This window comes from Sarcophilus harrisii, chromosome 1 (assembly GCF_902635505.1).
Source record: "Sarcophilus harrisii chromosome 1, mSarHar1.11, whole genome shotgun sequence".
Taxonomy (NCBI): domain Eukaryota; kingdom Metazoa; phylum Chordata; class Mammalia; order Dasyuromorphia; family Dasyuridae; genus Sarcophilus; species Sarcophilus harrisii.
In genome coordinates, this window is record NC_045426.1 from 499,942,860 (window position 1) to 499,961,652 (window position 18,793).

The 18,793-nt window shown below is 31.4% G+C and overlaps 1 protein-coding gene across 20 annotated transcripts in view; it reads right to left on the bottom strand.

Annotated features, from left to right (window-relative positions):
- Positions 1-18,793, bottom strand: part of EPB41L3 (erythrocyte membrane protein band 4.1 like 3) — a 220,782-nt gene that overhangs the window by 82,638 nt on the left and 119,351 nt on the right. For all 20 annotated transcript variants that reach the window (XM_031946598.1, XM_031946599.1, XM_031946607.1 and 17 more), the window contains exons 6-11: positions 17,036-17,111; positions 14,298-14,516; positions 13,819-13,906; positions 4,910-5,062; positions 994-1,091; positions 140-315 (exon numbers count right to left, since the gene is read on the bottom strand). In XM_031946598.1, the coding sequence (XP_031802458.1) occupies positions 140-315; positions 994-1,091; positions 4,910-5,062; positions 13,819-13,906; positions 14,298-14,516; positions 17,036-17,111 (810 nt within the window). The remainder of the gene's footprint in view (positions 1-139; positions 316-993; positions 1,092-4,909; positions 5,063-13,818; positions 13,907-14,297; positions 14,517-17,035; positions 17,112-18,793) is intronic.

An 18,793-nucleotide genomic window follows, 5' to 3' on the forward strand; every position in this document is an offset into this window, starting at 1 on the left:
TTTTCCTTTGACACATAAGGGAATGTGATTTTATAAAAATAAATAAATAAATAAATAAATAAATAAGCTTGTGACTTTTTCTTGATCCCAATCTTGATCATAACTAGTGATAATTCTGAAGTTAGTCAATAACTCTTACCCCCATCCAGGCTGCGGGACATTGTGTACCGTTTGCTAGAAGAACGCTCAAAATAAGGTGCTGGCCGGTCTATCAGTGCACTAGCTCTTCTAGTTTGGGCTTGCGTTCTGCCACTATAGCGGAATTTGGAACCCAAGGTAAGGAATTTCTTTGGCGGAGCTTCTGGTAACAAGAGCCTAAGAAGTATTGGGGTGAAAATTATCATTAATAATTCTCTTTCTCCCTCTCCTCTCCACTCCCAACACAGTCTTATGGAAAATGAAATACTATAGATTCTTCTGTAGTTTCAACAAACTTTTATTTAAATATCAATCTAAGAAAACTGATTTAACAAAAGGAGTACAATTCAATTCCAATGCCATTTCTCTGAAGAACAAAAAGCAATTAGATGATGTTAATGATCTAAAGCAGATACTTCCCAAAACCAGAACATCTCAGGCTTCATATATTGGTTTTTATGGGCAGAATTTTATTATTTATTACACACATAAGAAGTAGTAGTGAAGAATAAATTTCAAAAAAATAATGTAAGAAATTGTCTGAGGAAAAAAAGATTATGTTATAAAAGGGAAAGAATAGGATTCTAGAAATAGTGCCAAGGAAAAAGCTAAGGTAGAAATTATGAAAAGTTGGAAAAGTGACGAAAGCTTCATTATAAAAATGTAAATGAGCCCCAAACTAATTGTTTGCAAATCACTAATTTTTTAGTTGGTAAAGAAATACTTACTTCTGAATTTTAAATATATTTCTTCCTCTAAGAAATCTTCCTTAGCACAATTAATTGCTTACAATTTGCTTCATTAGCTGAATTATTCTACAGCTGTAAAAAATAGAAATAAAAGGTCTCTACTTACCTGAAAAATGTGTGGTGTTCAACACATACTTTCCATAAACGCTTTGCAGCCCGATGGTTTGGCAACTTAAACCCAATGGTGCTTTCAAATTGTTCAAACTAAATGAGAGAAGGGGGAAAAAAGCTTCAACTGAAAATTGATTTTTTCTTAAAAAATTATATATAATGATTTCTATTACACGAATATAACGCAGAGATCATTAGAATTCTCAAATAATTATATTTAACATATCAAATTTATAGTGGTTTTCATATATTTTTAAGCTTTTAAGTAAAGTCAGTTTTCACAAGAATGTCTCTTCCTTGTAATAATCTTCTATACCTCAAACTTATGAGGACCTAAAATCTTCCTTCAGGAAATATTCAACTTTCCTACATACAAATCATATATGTACAAAAGGTTAGTGAATAAAATTCCTAAGGATTCTGCAAAATTCTTCAATTTTATTCTTCACCGAACAATATATACTCTGTTTATTTGGTGGCTAAATTTGATCTAACATGAATTATCTTGATGAATGTGAGATATTTTGATTTTCACTGTATAAGTTCAAAGTTCTTTTTTTTAAAGTCCAAAATTTTGTGTAGTTTTCAAAATGATTTCATATTCTTTGGATACTTCACTAAAATTAAACAAGATTTCATTGTGTCTAGATTTTATTTTGATGTTTGCTCAATTGAATTGATAATACTACCCTACAGACCACCAGAAGGCAGTAATCATAAACATTAACAGTCCATCACTACTTTGGAACCATATAAATTTTTTGAATGTCCTCATTCATCTCAATATCTTTTTTTCACTCAATTCTCCACTCGTTTCCTGTAAAAATAGGTCATTAGCAAAGTGGTTCATATGGCCAACAATGAAAGTGACAGATAAGGGAGAAGACGACATACAAATTCGGCCTGGTTTGAACTGCTCTTCATTCTCCTTGAGCTATTAAGGTTTGGTTAGAGTTTCTGGGAATGGCTGAGATAGAAAAGCTTGATGTTGCAGATAATTGTGTTTTGTATTCTCATTTACCATGTAAGGAATAATGCACAGGTGACAGCATAAACCATTCTCCAATAGGCAAAGATACCATTCAGTGCATTTATGTCTATGTGTATATTAGCATTAGTTTCTATGATGTTCCTCTAGACTATATTTATTAAATAAAATTACTGTAATTTCAAGTTAAATATATATGAAAAAAACTTTTTTTTTAAAAAACCTACATCTTTTATTTTTATCTACATAAAACTTTGTAGTTTAAAAAATTATTTATTTCTCTTGCTTTTTAAAAAGTAGTGGTATATTTTCTCTATAATGGAATTGTCATTAGAAATAACTAGTTTGAAGAACAGTTTTCAAGATTCATTCCATATTAGACATATTCATTGATCAATATTTGGGATTCCATCAGTCTATAAATCTTTCCTTTAAAACTATGATATCGGGGCAGCTAGGTGATGCAGTAGATAGAATACCAGCCCTGAAGTCAGGAGGACCTGAGTTCAAATATGGTCTTAGACACTTAACTTCCTAGCTATGTGACTCTGGGCAAGTTACTTAACCCCAATTGCCTCAGCAAAACAACAACAACAACAACAACAACAACAACAACAACAAAAACCTACCATATTAAGTAATAAAGTACTCAAAATTAAAAATGTGTGTGTGTGTTTGTGTGTATGTGTGTGTATACTATTTTATACAGGGAAGCAGTGATCACAAGCCCCTATTAATTTATACTTGTGTTATAGGAAGATAAAATTATATCAGACCACATATTTCCTTTATACATGTAGTTAGTAATTTGTTAGAATAGAGGAATTCCAAGGTCATATTATATTTTGGTTTTAGCATATTTATAGGATGATTATCTGGTTCAGTGGATTTAGAAGTAATTGATGAAATCTCAAATACTGATCAATGTATATGTCTCAATATGGAATGAAGTTTGTAGTAAATGCCATAAGATTTTTGTCCTTAGCCCAATTCTATTGAATTAAAAAAATTAATTACTAGCTTTAAAGAATAAATGAAATGCTTGTCAGATTAGCAGATGACAAAGTTGTAAGAAATCACCAACATGATGTGTGACAAAATTAGAATTTAGAAAGCTCTTAATAAGTTAGAAGGATGGGCAATTCTACTAAGATCAAATATAATAGTGATATTAATAGCTACTATTTATATAACCTTATAAAGATTAGAAAAATGCTTTACATATTTTATCTCATTTCAGTGTAAAATCCGATATCCACAATAAAAAATAGAAAGAAACAAATAGTGGATGAAGGAGGCATTCCTAGACAATAGTTCCTATTAAGCTGTTAGTGGACTATAAGCACTATTAGAGTCAATGGTACAGCACATTTTCGGCTTCCTGATCAAAATTATGATGTTTAAAATGAAGACAAACATGATCCTACTGCACTGGATCCTAGCACCATCATATCTACTGTATTCGATCACTTTGATGAAAAAGCATTTAGAAAAGATAAGCTTCCATATGTCTGAGAAACTGGTTACAATAGTCAAGAGATTTAAAATCATGTTATACAAGAACTCTTGAGGGATATAGGCAGTTTTAGCCTGAATACAACACAATTCAGGAATTGTCTATTAAGCAAAAATCATTTACAATGCAGAATGCCATGTAATTAAGATTCTAAAACAAAAAAAGGCATTGGTTCCATTCCCTCAAGGAGGTTACATTATTTTTGCTGGGGGTGAATGGGGTACAACATGTACATGTATAAATAAGCATAAGGTAATTTTATGACCCAGCGAGTAGTAACAACTGGATTTGGCTTTGGGGCTGGGGAAAGGATAGGAAATGCTGTGTATTGGATATGGCATCTGAAGTGAATTTTGATGAAAGTTAATAATTCTGCAAGGATATAAATAGATATAGATATCTATAGATATTTTGAATAGAATATGGTATAGAAAGAAGACTGAGTTGTAGGAATCAAGATGTGTTCAAATTCTACCTCTGAAGATGATGATTTCTCTAATGAAATGTCTAGATGAAGATATCTAACAGATAGTTGGTGTGAAGCTAGAATTTAGGAGTGAGAGATAAGAGCTGAATAAATATCTGGTATTCAACTGAGAAAAATATGTTGAACCTAACTGAGTAGATGAGATCAAGAAAAGATAGAAACTATGAAAGGAGAAAAAAGGACAAAGGATGAAGACATGTGGTTAAAGAGAAGTTGAATGATGGTTCAGTAAAAGATAATAGGAAGTGATCAAATAGATGGGAAGAGAACTAGGAGATAATAGTAGTTAAGGGGAAAGAAAATAAATAGGAGAAAGAGGTGCTGATGGTATAAAAACCTTCATAGAGGTTAATGAGAATGAGGACTTTGAAAATTCAGTTAGTAAAGAGACTGTTAGAAAGAAAAATTAGACTTTTTCAGAAGTTTCAGAGATGACATCAGAATCACAAGATAGATGTCTTAAACTTCCTTTGCTTGGTATTAGATGACAGAAATAAGAGAAATGCTTATAGTTTACATTTAAATAACAGAGTTGTACTGATGTGTAATGGACTGCCTCAGGATATAATAGGCCTCCCAGCATCACATGTCTTCAAATGAAGAATGAATGATCCCTGTCAGGTTTGTAAAAGGAATCTTTGATTGAAATTCTTTATAGACTTCAAAAGTCCCTTTGAACTGTGAAATTCTATGATTCTATGACAATTCTTGGAAACAAACTATAAGATTGGAAAAATAGGATACAAGAGAACACATATGAAAGAAATGTTTTAGCATATTTCTGATTATCAGAAAAGTTACAACAAATTCTTCCAGATATTTGGAAATGATTATAAATGTATTAGTGATGAAGATATGATTCAATCTGGCAAAGATATCAATAACTTACCCAATGGAAATGTAAACATATATTTGCTTACCTCTCCTGGTCTGATTTTTATGTAAAAATTGTTCCTTTTGTAAGAAATTTTCAGAACCTTTGGCCAGGCAAATCTGTTTATTCGGAGTCTGTCTCGATATATCAAAAGACCACTTGCACAAACTCCTAACATAATTTCTACTCCTTCAGAGTCCTGGGGGAAGGAAGAGGTAGAAAACAGCAGAAATTAAAAATATATATATATATATATATATATATATATATATATATATATGTCAGTTTATTTCTTTTCATCCATATTTCTTTTCATCCATCTAATTTCATCACCACAATTTATACTCCTGTCATGTGTAATGATTTACAAAGTGCTATCATCCCATAAAGCATGTTATTTAATATTAACACTGTACATAGTAATATTTCTATAGAACTTTAAGACTTGCAAAGCACTTTATAACTATTACCTCATTTGATCCTCACACCAACCCTCGGAAGTAGGTACATTATCATTCCCATTTTATAGTTGAAGAAATCAAGGCAAGAGTAAAGATTTCTTCATATAGCTAGTATGTATATAAGGTTGGACTTGAATTCAGTTATTTCTGGCTCCAGATCCAGTATTCTGTTCTCATAGCTGCATAGTAGTTGAAAAATTACTATTTTATCCATTTTATGGATGAGGAAATCAATTTGTTTATAGAAATTAGCTGATCTGCCCAGTGTTAATTAAACGGGTACTTGACTTGGCACCCAGATCTTTGGACTTCAAGTTCAGCACCATTTCTCCTGTACTTCATAATCCTTTCAAATAATCTGTAATTTAGCATAATACAATTAAGTTTCCATTATACATTTATGTTATTTGAGGATATTTCATCAGTTGTAAACCCCCAACCCAAACTTTTTTTTTTTTATGTAAGTAAAATAAAAATAAAAAAAATAACTCTGAAGCAACTAGCTTTTAAAAAAGTGAACCTGAGAGGTATGTTTAGAAGACAACTGCACTATTTTTTAATATGGTGATGGATAGGAATACACAAAGGGTAATAATAATAATAATATAAAAATATATATATATATAAAAGTCTTGAATCATTTTTATGAACAGTTGGCAGAGCAATCTCTTCCTATGCTCTCATATTCTTCTAAAGTCACTGGGAAAAAGGGAAGAACCAAATCATGGTGATTATCCAAATTTACCATGCCTTGGGGAAAACTATTCTAATCATGTTACAGAGTTCTGCCAATAACATTTAATTATTATAAGGAAAATAAATCTTAGCCCCCAAATCATAGCCTAAATCCATTTAAATTACTTTATGCAATGAGTGCCTTTATATGCAATCCTATTAAGCTAGAGTTAATAGAAGATGATTCTTTTTTTTTTTGGGGGGGGGGGGAGCGCGCGCTCAGGCAATTGGGTTAAAGTGACTTGCCCAGGGTCACACAGCTAGGATGTGTTAAGTCTAAGGCCAGATTTAAACTCAGGTCCTCCTGACTTCAGGGTTAGTGTTCTATCCATGTAGAAGGTGATTCTTTAGTGTTCCCAGTATATCCTGAAGTATCATCCAAATGAGAAACTAGAACAAAATTTTGGAACCATTTTGAGTTTTACTTTTTGATTCAAATGAGAGCTACGTTGTAATGATGTAAGTAAATAAAGGTTTCACAGTGGTGATATAATTATCTTCCAAACAGAAATCGTTAGAAAATATTACAGGTTGAGATATGATTTCAAAGAAAAGGGAAATCAAACTGAAAAACTAAAAGAAACAATGTATGCTTTAGTAAATTTAATGATACTTTTATATATACATATGTACACACACACACACACACACATACACACACACGTTCTCAGCCTAAGCTCACAATAATAGTTTTTATTATTTCATTTTCCAGATAAGGAAATTAAAGTTCACAGAATTTAAGTGACTTCCCCAAGATTACTAAACTAGTAGATATTAGCAACATAACTAGGAATGCAATGATCCATTAGACTATGAAGTACTATATAAAAAGATATAACTAAAGTGTTTAACATAACTAATTAGTGCCTATGAATACAGGATCAATTCTAAGGACAATGTACTTTTCATTTTAAATCACAAATACATCAAGGGTAATGATAACTATTGCTATGGCTTAATTTTGTCCAAATGTCCAGAAAAAAGAAATCTAAAAAATTCTTAGAATGCTATAATTTGTTAAAACTATAAAGGCAGAAGGTTTAAACAATGGCATCAATAAAGCAACATAAACACCCATTCCCCCTACCACTGCAAAAGTCACGAAATCATGGCCACCTCGAGTTAGACATCCTGTCTCTCACTAAAATCCTTTAAATTTTATTAAATAAACAAAGGTCCATAGAATAGAAAGAATCAAGTAATATAACTAAAGAGGATAGCTGGGTGGTATAGTTGTTAGAGCACTGGACTTAGAATCAAAAAGACTCGTCTTCCTAAGTTCAAATCTGTGATATCACATACACATTAACTGTGTGTAATCCTGAGCAAATCACTTAACTCTCATTGCCTCAGTTTCCTCACCTGTGAAATGAGCAGGACAAGAAAATTGCAAATCACTTAATTGCAAATCACTTCAGTATCTTTTCTAAGAAAAACCCAAAATAGGGTCACAGAGAATCAGACACTATTGAAATAGTTGAACAATGAAAAATGTATTTAAAGCTATCTATAATTTTTAAAATTCTAAACAAATATGAGCTCATTTATTTTTATTTATTGGAGGTCTTCAGGAAAAGCTTAATAGGTTAAATTTTAAAAAGATCATTTCTGGGAATACATGTTGGAGTACATAATGGACTAAAGTACATGAATTTGTTTTTTAAAATATGTGGATAATATATTTTAATATAATTGGTTCTCCTTACAACTCTATGTACTTTATTAATGTATGTACTTTATTAATCCATAAATTTCACTAGAGTGACAAAGGATCTATGGCAAAGTGACAAGTTTTACAAATATGAAAATTGTGCCATTCTATGCCCTTTTTATTTTCAATTTTCAATTCTTGTTTAAATATCACTTCAGTCAACAAGCATTTATTAAAGCTTACTATGTGATAGGCACTAGCCATCATCTATCCATTTCAATCTTGATAGCCACTGAAATGACATTACCTACAATTGATTTCTTCTAAATCATGAAAAGTTAGTTACATGTAATATATTTACTAACCTTGAATTATAAACTTTTATAATTACATTTTGGTTGTCGTTCAGTCATTTTCAGTCATGTCCAACTCTTAGTGATGCCATTTGAGGTATTCTTGGCAAAGATACTGGAGTGGTTTGTCATTTCCTTCTCCAGTTCATTTTCCATATGAGGAAACTGAGGCAAACAGAGTGATTTGCCCAGTTAGTAATTGTATGAGGCCAGATTTGAATTCAGGAAGAAGGGTTTTACAGAGACTCCAGGTCCGGCATTCTATCCACTGTATCTCCTAGCTGCCATAATTATATAATTCATCATAAATTGAGAGAGGAAAAAGATGTAGTTTTCATCCAAGAGACAGAAGAATGAAAAATCAAAATAATCCTAGATAGCTGGTTACAATATAAAAGTACAATAATCCATAGGATAGCTTCCTTTAATTAGCTTTTAAAAGACAAAAGCAAAATTAGAGGTTCAAAAGTGCAGAGAGATCATATAGTCCATGATTCTCCGTTTGCAAGAAAGAAACAGTCCCAGAAACTGGGAAAAAAAAAAAAAAAGAAATTGAGCCCTGGGAAGTAAATGTAATTATCCCCATGTATCACAGCATTTTACTGCGAGAGACTGGGGCTCAGGAGATGCAAAGACATAGAACCTAAGCTTCTTAGTGGCTGACCCAGTGCTTTTTCTATTAGACAAAACTCTACTGCATTAAAATCTCTTTATTTTATCTTTGAATGACTTTAGAAAAACGCAAATATTCAGTAGTGGATAAGATGTGTGTATATAGATATAGATGGGAGGTATGTGTGTGATGGTAATGAAATACTTTAAAATGAAAAACCATGTCAAGAAAAGAAAACCTATCTGAAAAAATTTTAAATTAATTGGAAAATAAATTAAGTTATCCACTTCAAAATTATTATTAGTGGTAGACAGAAATGGCCATAGCATTTTACATTTTACATATATATATTTGAAAATACATAATACAATTTGAAAAGAAGCCAGTGGGTTTTGTTTCAATGAAGACTGGTCTAAGGCATTTTCATCTAAAGAATTGTCACTTTATGTTGATGAGTAACTGGTGGTTCCTTTCCTAAAGTACCTATCTCATGAACTAGTAGGATCTTAGATTGAATACCTGTTCTTCATGTAACAATTTGGAGGAAAAGGAATGGGAAAACCTGGTTTCCACTGACTTAGGGGAAGAATTTCTGCCATTTATCTAAAAAGCCATGATATATATATATATATCTCACAAGGCATATATAGATGCATTATCAAGAACATATTTTCACAAATCGCTAGAGACCCAGAACAATAATCTTGATTATGTCTGAAACATTTTAAATAGGAGACGATACTATATATGGTTTTCTTTTAAATGAAATCTTTATTTCAAATCCTTCATCATCATTCTTTCTAGAACAACTCTTTAACTAGACACCATCACTGACCAAGCATTTAGAATACACCTTGAGAAGGGACCACAGAAGGAGGAGAGTCATGTAAAAATGATAGACTTTAAATTTTATTACTGAGTCTTATGTAACTAGAAATTCTCAGCATTATAATGCTGAGTGATTTTGTTCATTTTTTTAAAGCCAATTTGCAAATTTGAACATCACTGTAAGCCTATATTATATTTCTATTGTCTAAAAGCAGAATTTCTTATTTTTTAAATAGAAACCCTTTTTTTAACTTTTTGGTTTTTGTTTTTAAACCACATAATGAAAAAATACAAAATTGTCTATATTTTGTTCTATTTGTGTACTTATTTACTTTTATTCGTTTTTATTTTCAAAACATATGCAGATTTTTTTTCAAAATTGTTGCTTGAAAAACCTTGTGTTCCCATTTCCCCCCCCCCCCTTTACTCCACCCCTTTCCCTAGATGGCATGTAATCCAATATTTGTTAAACATGGTAAAAATATATGTTAAATACAATATAGGCATACATATTTATCCAATTATCTTGCTGCACAAGAAAAATCAGATCAAAAAGTAAAAAAAAAAAAAAAAGGGGGGGGGGGGAGAGAGAGAGAGAGAGAGAGAGTCAAATTCATAACAAAGAGAGTGAAAATGCTATGTTGTGATCCACCCTCAGTTCCTCTCTCTGGATATAGACAGTTCTCTTCATCACAGTAAGACAACAGTAAAAGCAGAAGTTCTTAAAGGGGCAGAAATCTATCTAAGTTTTAGAAGCCCACATAAAATAATGATGATGATGATAATAAATAATGATGATGATAAGTAAATAAATGATAAAAAGCACCTTATATGGGCATGAGTCATTTAAAATTTACAAAGTGCTTTCATAAATATGACTATTTCATCCTTACACGAAATAGAAGAGGTGATCTACATATCTGTATTTGCATTGTCTTTATTATGGAGACAAAGCAAACTTCCTTTATTGGCACTATTTCAAATCATATTGTCAATGCTGTTTTCAACCATTAGTTACTATTATTTGTGTTTTATTTACATGAATTCTTGTGAAGATATATATACCCTAGATCAAAACTTGTTTGAAATTTTGCTCTAATCTTTTTTACTTTTAATAGGCATCAGGCGAATTATTATATAATTAACAGAACCATTTAAAAAATGTGTGAAATCCTCCAGCTACCTGTGTTTAAACCTCTTTTTCTTCACCATCCAAATTGTAAAATAATCAACAATATGGAAAATTTAGAAACTGATAAAAATGAGTCTGTGGTAATTATTTAAAGTTTGCATTTCTGATCCTGTGCCACAATTACATCCTTGGCACAAAAAATCTTTTAGAATTTCTTTGTAATTTTCATGGGTATAGAGGCAAAAGAAAAAATTAATTGCCATTGTAATAGCATTTGTATCTACAGTTTAAATCACAACTAATCTGAATTCCAGATATTTGGGTTGTTAACCCAATTGCATATCATAACTTGCACACAAGATATTTTTCATCTATTTGTTTTTTCCTAGATAGATAACTAGATTAAACTACTTCAAGTGATTATCGAACTAATTCAGGAGAGACGCCAATGTTCCAAAGCTTTATTCATTCATCAAAATCTCAAATAAAAAACTTCTGAAGAACTTCACCATGTTGGACATGCTCTATAATGGTGGCAAAGATTTTAAGAAAAACTTCAAAATATCATGTTTATTTAAAGTAGGATACTGCTCATACCACCTAAACTTTGAGGTTAATCCAACAAATATATTTTGAATGGCTACCATAGGGACCAAACTACATTAGGCAGCTAAATGGAATGGAAAAGGTGATGAGCTTTAAGTTAACATGACATAAATGTTAACCTAATTCTGCCACTGACAACTTATATAAACTTAAGTCTCTTAACTATTTGAGGTCTTCATTTCCTTATCTATAAAATGAAGCAGTTGAACTAAATAACTTCCAAGTTCCCTTCTAGCTGTGGGTTTCTGATGCTATGAATTATAAAGAAACTGTAGTTACAACAGAGAAGAAACAAGACAAGCTTTTTGGTATGTATTCAGACTCTGTTGAGAGAATATTTACATAAAATGAAAAAGAAAACAAAATAATAAAGTGTCAAAACGTGACTAAAGTCAAGCTCTGACTGAAACTAGTGAGTTAGTTGTGACCTAGAGGCACCAAGGAGAAAAGACCAGATTAAAACTGGGTCATTCCTCCTTGTTTGAAGAACACATAAATAAGATAAAGCTATATATTTCAGCAATGTTGAATTAAGAGAGAACAAAGCCCTACAGGAGAGTGTTCATGGAATGCTATATAGGGCAAAGGAAAGAGACTACAATAGACTGCGACAGAAAAATATATATAAGCAAAAAATGTAAGATATAATTGCACAAATAAGGTAGAATTAGGTTATGGAAGATTTTTGGATAAAGATTATAAAATTGAAGCTGAAAGAGGTTTTACTGTACCATAAAAATCAATCTATATTTTACATGAGGAAATTAAGGCCAATAAAAATTAAATGTTTTGCCATATATAGGGTAAATAAATAGCTGAGCTTGGATTCACACCAAGGGCCTCTAACTCCAATAATTAATTGGTTACATTAACTTGCACCAAGTTTGAATTTATTCAACAGTCAATGGAAAGTTGAGGGGAAAAAAAGAAATGAGGCACAGCGAAATTAATTTGGAAACTATTACAAAAATCCAAGTGTGTGGTGATGATGGTCTTTTCAGAGACAGTGACAACAAAGAGGAAGAATAAAAAAAAATACTTCCAAGGAAGAATTAACAAGATAGAGACTGAATAGAGAATGATGAATAATTCCCAAATGACTAAGAGTTTGACGAGGGGAAAAAATGATATTAGGATTGGAGATGTGCAAAAAAGTGTAGGTTGGGGATGTGAGGATGAGAATAGAAGTTCCCTTTTGGTTCTGAACTTGAGTGAAAATATTCAAAGAGAAACATCTAGGCTTAGAAATACAGAGATAAACCATAGTTAAAAGGTCAAAATGGATGATATAGTAAGAGGAAAGTCAAACTTCAGAGCTCAAATAGACATTAGGTTGTTATTTAACCCAAATCATTTATTTTATACTTATGGAAATTAAGTCATGGTGTGTGACTGGTCAAAGATCACACAACTTATTATTATAAATTGACATTTGAATCCACAAAAGTGTCTAGTCTGGTCTATACCACAAGACTCTCTTCAACAACTTAAATCACAACTGGTAACTAGACCTTTGCATGAAGACCAGAGAAGGACAATGTACCACATTCCTGAATGGATAATTCTCACCAGAATTACTTACACCAAACTTACTTTCCATTTTTTGCTACAGTGATTCACTTTGTTTTCTGTTCTTTAGGACCAAGTTATTGTTATTATTGTTGTTGTTCAATCATTTCTGACTCTTTGTGACCCCATTTGGAGTACTCTTGGCAAAGATATTGAAGTATTTTTCCATCTCCATTTCCAGCTCATTTTACAGATAAGGAAACAATATTAAGTGCCATGTCCAAGGCCACCTAGCTGGTAATTGTCTGAGACTAGATTTTAACTCAGGAAAACAAATCATCCTGACTTCAGGGCTTACACTATATCCACTGTATCACCTAGCTACCCCTATGATTCAAGTTGTATAAGTTATTACCTCTTCTACATAACAACCCTTAAAATATTGACTTACAATTACCATATATCCATTAAATCTTTTTCTTCTTAAACTCTCCAAAGTTTTTGAACTAAGCCTTCTATAGCATAAACTTGAGATCCTTTCCGTCAAAATATTCTCCAACTTACTAAAGTCTTTTCTAAAATATGGAACTCATAATTCAACAGAATCAATCATTTGTTAAGCATCTAATACATGCATAGCAATGTGCAAAGCACAAAGGATTAGGGCAGATGAGAAGAGAAGAATTTCAACTCTTCTCCCAAAAAGGAACAGGAATAAAGTTCCAAGGAATGGTCTTTTGCAAATATCTTTTAGGAAAGAAAGAATGGAAAACATTAAGAAAGGTCACCCAAAGTGATCAATATAATAAATCTGTACCCATACAGTTTTTTTTTAATATTTTAAAGGATAGTTTGACTATTCTGTAATTCTCCAAAAGTAAAACTTATTGTTTCTCTAAGAGTAGCTATTTTTTCCCACATACATTCTTTAGCCCATCAAATTGATTCAACTAAATAGATGAGGAGGATAATAACCCATTTTATGAGCCCAATACTTAAGAATTGGTTGGGGGAGTGGGAGGAGTCTGAGGAAGGAGAAAGAAATATAAATAAATATGTCCCTCTACCTTGGCATGATGTAGATCGACTCCATACATAGATAACTTTTTGGCATTTTCTAAGAAATGCATCTCTGCTTCTGCTGGTGTCATTCCCCTGAAGAAGAAAAATAAATTAAAAGTTTACACATGGTCAAGAAATAAGAAGTCTTTCCAATAGAATTAGTTATGTGGTTGGATATGTGATAGAATTAGTTATCTTATCAGATAACTTGTTTATCAACAAGCCCTTATCTAAGACATTAGGTCTTTCTTCTAAAATACTAAGTAACATTTTTAGACTGATAGATGCTAAGAAAACAATTTAAGATTAAAAATTTTAAATTAAGTATTTTAATATTTTGAGCCAGAGTTAATTCAGCCAAAGATGATTAATTTTCTGAAGACACTAGAACTAGATTTGTGGAAGAAATTAAGAGTTTATCTAGATAATATTTCCATTCCCAAAGTGAATATAAACAACTACTATAAGTATTTCTACTATTCACCTGTGGCTCTTGTGTAGCTCAATCACTTTATCTTCCAGTTCTTTTGTGTGGTTTGGTGCAAAACGGAATTCACTGACATAATCACTTCCACATTCATCTGGGTCATAGTCTCCAAGTTCAGACTGAACAGTATAGGATCCCAAAAGGGCAAGTGTAACGAAAGAACATGGCAATCTTCCTGATACTATATCATCTCTCAGCTGTAAACAGAGGTAGTACCTTCCAAAGACAAAGACAGTTTGTTACATTGTTTTCAGCATACACTGGTGGGTGGTATTTATCATTGCCCACTACAATTATTTTTACATACATGTTTACACAATACCCTGGAACTAAAAGAAAATATCTATGTTATCTTACAACATAACAAAACAACAACAAAAACGCAGATACAGTGACTTTCTAGCTTCTAAAATATAGAATATATAATATACAATATACAAACTATCCTACTAAGAATATTTTAGTATGTAGATGAGGATAATTGTTTCTCTTGGAATTAAGTCAAAGTCATGCTTTAGCTTCAGGTTTGACTCCAATAAATTTAAGAGAATTATTCTTTGCCACTGAGCAACTAAGAATCCAAGTCACTGATAACACTAGATGATTTATAATATTTGAAGAATGATACAATCATGGACTAAGTTAAAAGAATAAACTGTGAGTATGTGTATCTATGGGCTGACTTTTACTGCAAGGTAAAATCAGAGGACTTAAATCAGCTTTAAAGAGGAAATTAGTTAAGTTTGATTAATAAAGTACTTATGTGTATATGTATATATGTAACTACACATGTTTCCACTAATATCTCCTAAAAACATACTTTACAAAAATATATGGTATTAAATTTCATAACATAATTTTCCAATAAATAACTATTAATTTATTTTTTGCAAAACAAAAAAAGTTTTTTTTTTTTTTTAAGGATGTCAGAAATCTTACTTGTGATAGATATCCTAGCAATATTTATTTGATGTGTATGTGTGTGTGTGTGTGTATGCTCCAAAAAACATAAATTACCATTTATGCTCTCAATTTATAGCATTTCTACTTGACTATAATTTACTTTCATATTATGGACTTCAATAGGGACTTTAGATTAGCTTTCTAAAGTCTAAACAAAGATGTATTGTCATGATGGCTAATTCTAATGCATAATGTACCTTAAATTAGAAAATCCTTTGTTTTAAAAGTGGGTATTGCAAATGCTATTCCAAGTGATTTTAACAAAGCAGCTTTTAAATAAGTTTTATTAAAATATTTCTAAGTAAACATAATTATTGCTAATATTATTAATGTCCAGGAAGAATATGAGCATGGATATAGTCTATCTTCATGCATTGTTGAGAATGTTAAGACATATGTTTATCAATCAAGTCATCTCTCTTAGATGGTTTAAGCATTAATTTTCCTATAAACAAATGATTAGGTAAAATTCTAAGATGCTTTATAGATTTATTATTATGACAACTGATGTCTAAATACCTAGAAACTGGCCAATTTGGTGTTATTAGTATTTTTCATATATACCATATTTTAGAAAGATTTTTGAATATCCATATAGGCTATAAAAATATTTTCCAAAAGATGAAGTGGAATTATGGATTCTTTTTTCAAATACAAATTTAACAATGCCACTAGCCATAAATCAAATGATGTTAAATCTAGATTCTGAGAAAGAGAAATGTATAGCTTCTCCAACTTTAAACCTAGCTTTTGTCTACATTCTACTTTATCACATGAAGTGAACTTGCACTTTTCATCTTAATATTGTATATTGTATATAGGGGTTCCAAAGTATTTGACTCTGTCTAAAAATTCCATACTAGAGATTTCCCCATTGGCAAAAGGCAATAAATACATACATTGTGTTAGCATATAATTATTTAGACCACACTAAGTTGCTATCAGAGAACACTAGAAGTGTTACTGTCAGAGAATACTAGAAACATGGTGGTCCAAGTTATACAGTTTTGATTATTTTAGATTAAATTTTCTTTTATCAATATAACTTATATTGCCAAGAATAGAAGGAATACAGAAAATGGGAGGAGAGGGAACTTTCAAAGACAATTTCTCAGATAGGATAAAATTGGCTTGGAATATTGCTGGGATATAAGAACATCGAATGACTTAGATGTAAGGAAGATGCTATTCATCTTCAGAGGAAGAGATGATAGGAGGAAATAAGCATAGTACAGTCTTGCATGTGTGTGTGTGTGTGTGTGTGTGTGTGTGTGTGTGTGTGTGTCTATACTTAATTGTAGCCTTCTTTAGGGTGGTGATGAGAAGGTAGGAGAAAAAATTAAAAAGGCACAACAGTGAACAAAAAAAAGCCAACAAGGAAGCAAAGAAAAGCTAGGGAAACAATGTGTGGTATTTATTATAAGGTGTTCTTGAAATGGAAATTATTTTTTATATCAAATCATTTCTTATGATCTGCTGTGTACATGATTATGCTCTTTTTATTTTCTCATTTTGCATTAAGTTTAACACCAAAAAAAATTTACCAAAATATATGCAGAGTATCAACCCAACACCAAAAATTCAACAATGAATATCCTTCATTTATGATGTTATCATTTTTTCATTATTATCAGCCAGCTGTCAACAATTTGTCAAATGAAAATGGCTAATTTAAAGCCTATCTGAAATAAGCAAGGTTGTTCTCAAGGGAACTTAGGAAAGGGATCCATCCTCCCACTGTGTTTGAGACTTTCAAATTTCTTTTCAAATACCTGGTGATGTCTTCAGATAGCTGGGCAGGATCTGGCGGGTAGAATTTCACATTAAATGAAAACTGCCAAGCACCACCTACAGAAAAACAGAAATTCACAGAATGTCTTTCCATTTCTAGTTCTATTTGGTTGCCAAATTAGCATCTATTCACAACCACTACATTTAGAAATTTATAGATTATCCATGACAAAATAGGAATAGGATATTTAACTCTTTAAATCTCAGGGATTTTCTTTTTTAACCATTCCAATCTTATTCTCAATTTGTTTTTTTACTGGTAAATTTAACAAGCAGTGAGACTTACTGCTTTGAACTCTACCCTTTCTTTTGTTTTCTCTACCTCAGGAATTTTTAAATTTCCATATATGATAGCTCCTTTGGGCAGTCTGTGGAAACCTATAGATAGAATGCTTTTCAGAATAATGTTTTTAAATGAATAAAATAAAATACATAAGATTACAAAGTAAACCAATGGTATTGAAATAGTTATTGAAACAATAATATGTGCTATAGTCATTAGACCCTTAAACTATAGGTTAAGAGTGTGTGCTCTATTTGATTATAAAGACAAAGGAAATCAGTAATGACATCATCCAGAGGAAAGTGTTTAAAAAATAATAAACAAAAAGTATGGGAAATTCTCAAATTAGACTGTGCCTACCAAGTATTCAGTAATTCATTTAAACCAAGAAAAAATAAAATTTCTACCTTCCAGAAGATTGTATTAGGCAGGGCTTCTTAAATTTTTTCCATTTGAAACTACTTTCAGCCAGAGAAACTTTTTCACAACCTCAAGTTATAGGTATATAAAATAGGTATTTTATCAATCAATCTTGACTGATAATAAAATCTAAGGATACAACCCCCATATTCAGTTACAAACCCCATATGGGGTTGCAACTCATAGTTTAAGAAGCTGTGTTGAATGGCAAACTTCCATGGTATCAAACTCAAATAGAAATGGGGGCCAATAATGTAGAATAAAGATTCCTCTGGGCCACATACTGATTTATTTTAAAGTGTAATATTATCTATGTTTTATTATATTTTTTATTTGTTAAATAATTCCAAGTTCTGTTTTAATCTGGTCAGGTTGCACGTAGGAGTGTCATGGACCACATGTGACTTATAGGCCTTTGGTCTAAGGACACAGATGTTGTGTTCCAGTTATATGCTTTTGTAATTTTAAAAATACTTTAATAATTTTTGCTGGAGAGGAAGGATAGGTGATAGTCATGCTGAGGAGCTTATAATTTTTGCTTGAGCAGAAGTATAACCTAATATAAATTTCAATTAAAGGAATAAAATAATTTGGCAGGTAGAGAAGAATCAGGAATATAGAAAAAAAGTGGATAGAGCCAGAAGTAAAAACAGGGAAATAATGAGAAAATAGAGTGGTTTGGAATCAATAAATTGAGGAAGATCATGGAATGGTGCCATCACCATTAAATGCTTTGGAAGGAGGGGTGAAGAAGGGGGGATGATGCATACATATATACATATATATGTACATATGTATGTATATTTACATATATTTATACACTGGATGTTACTCCAAGGAAACATGAAAAATGCATAAATATGTATAGAATAATTTTATATTCACACATATGTACACACATACCCACACAGTTGTGTCTAATGGTAGCTATATCTAGAGTGGGGTGGGGAGTGGGGTAAGAGAAGAAAAAATACATGATAATTTAGTTGTATATTTGAAAGGAATAGCAAGTTGTGCATAATAGATTTGAAGTTTC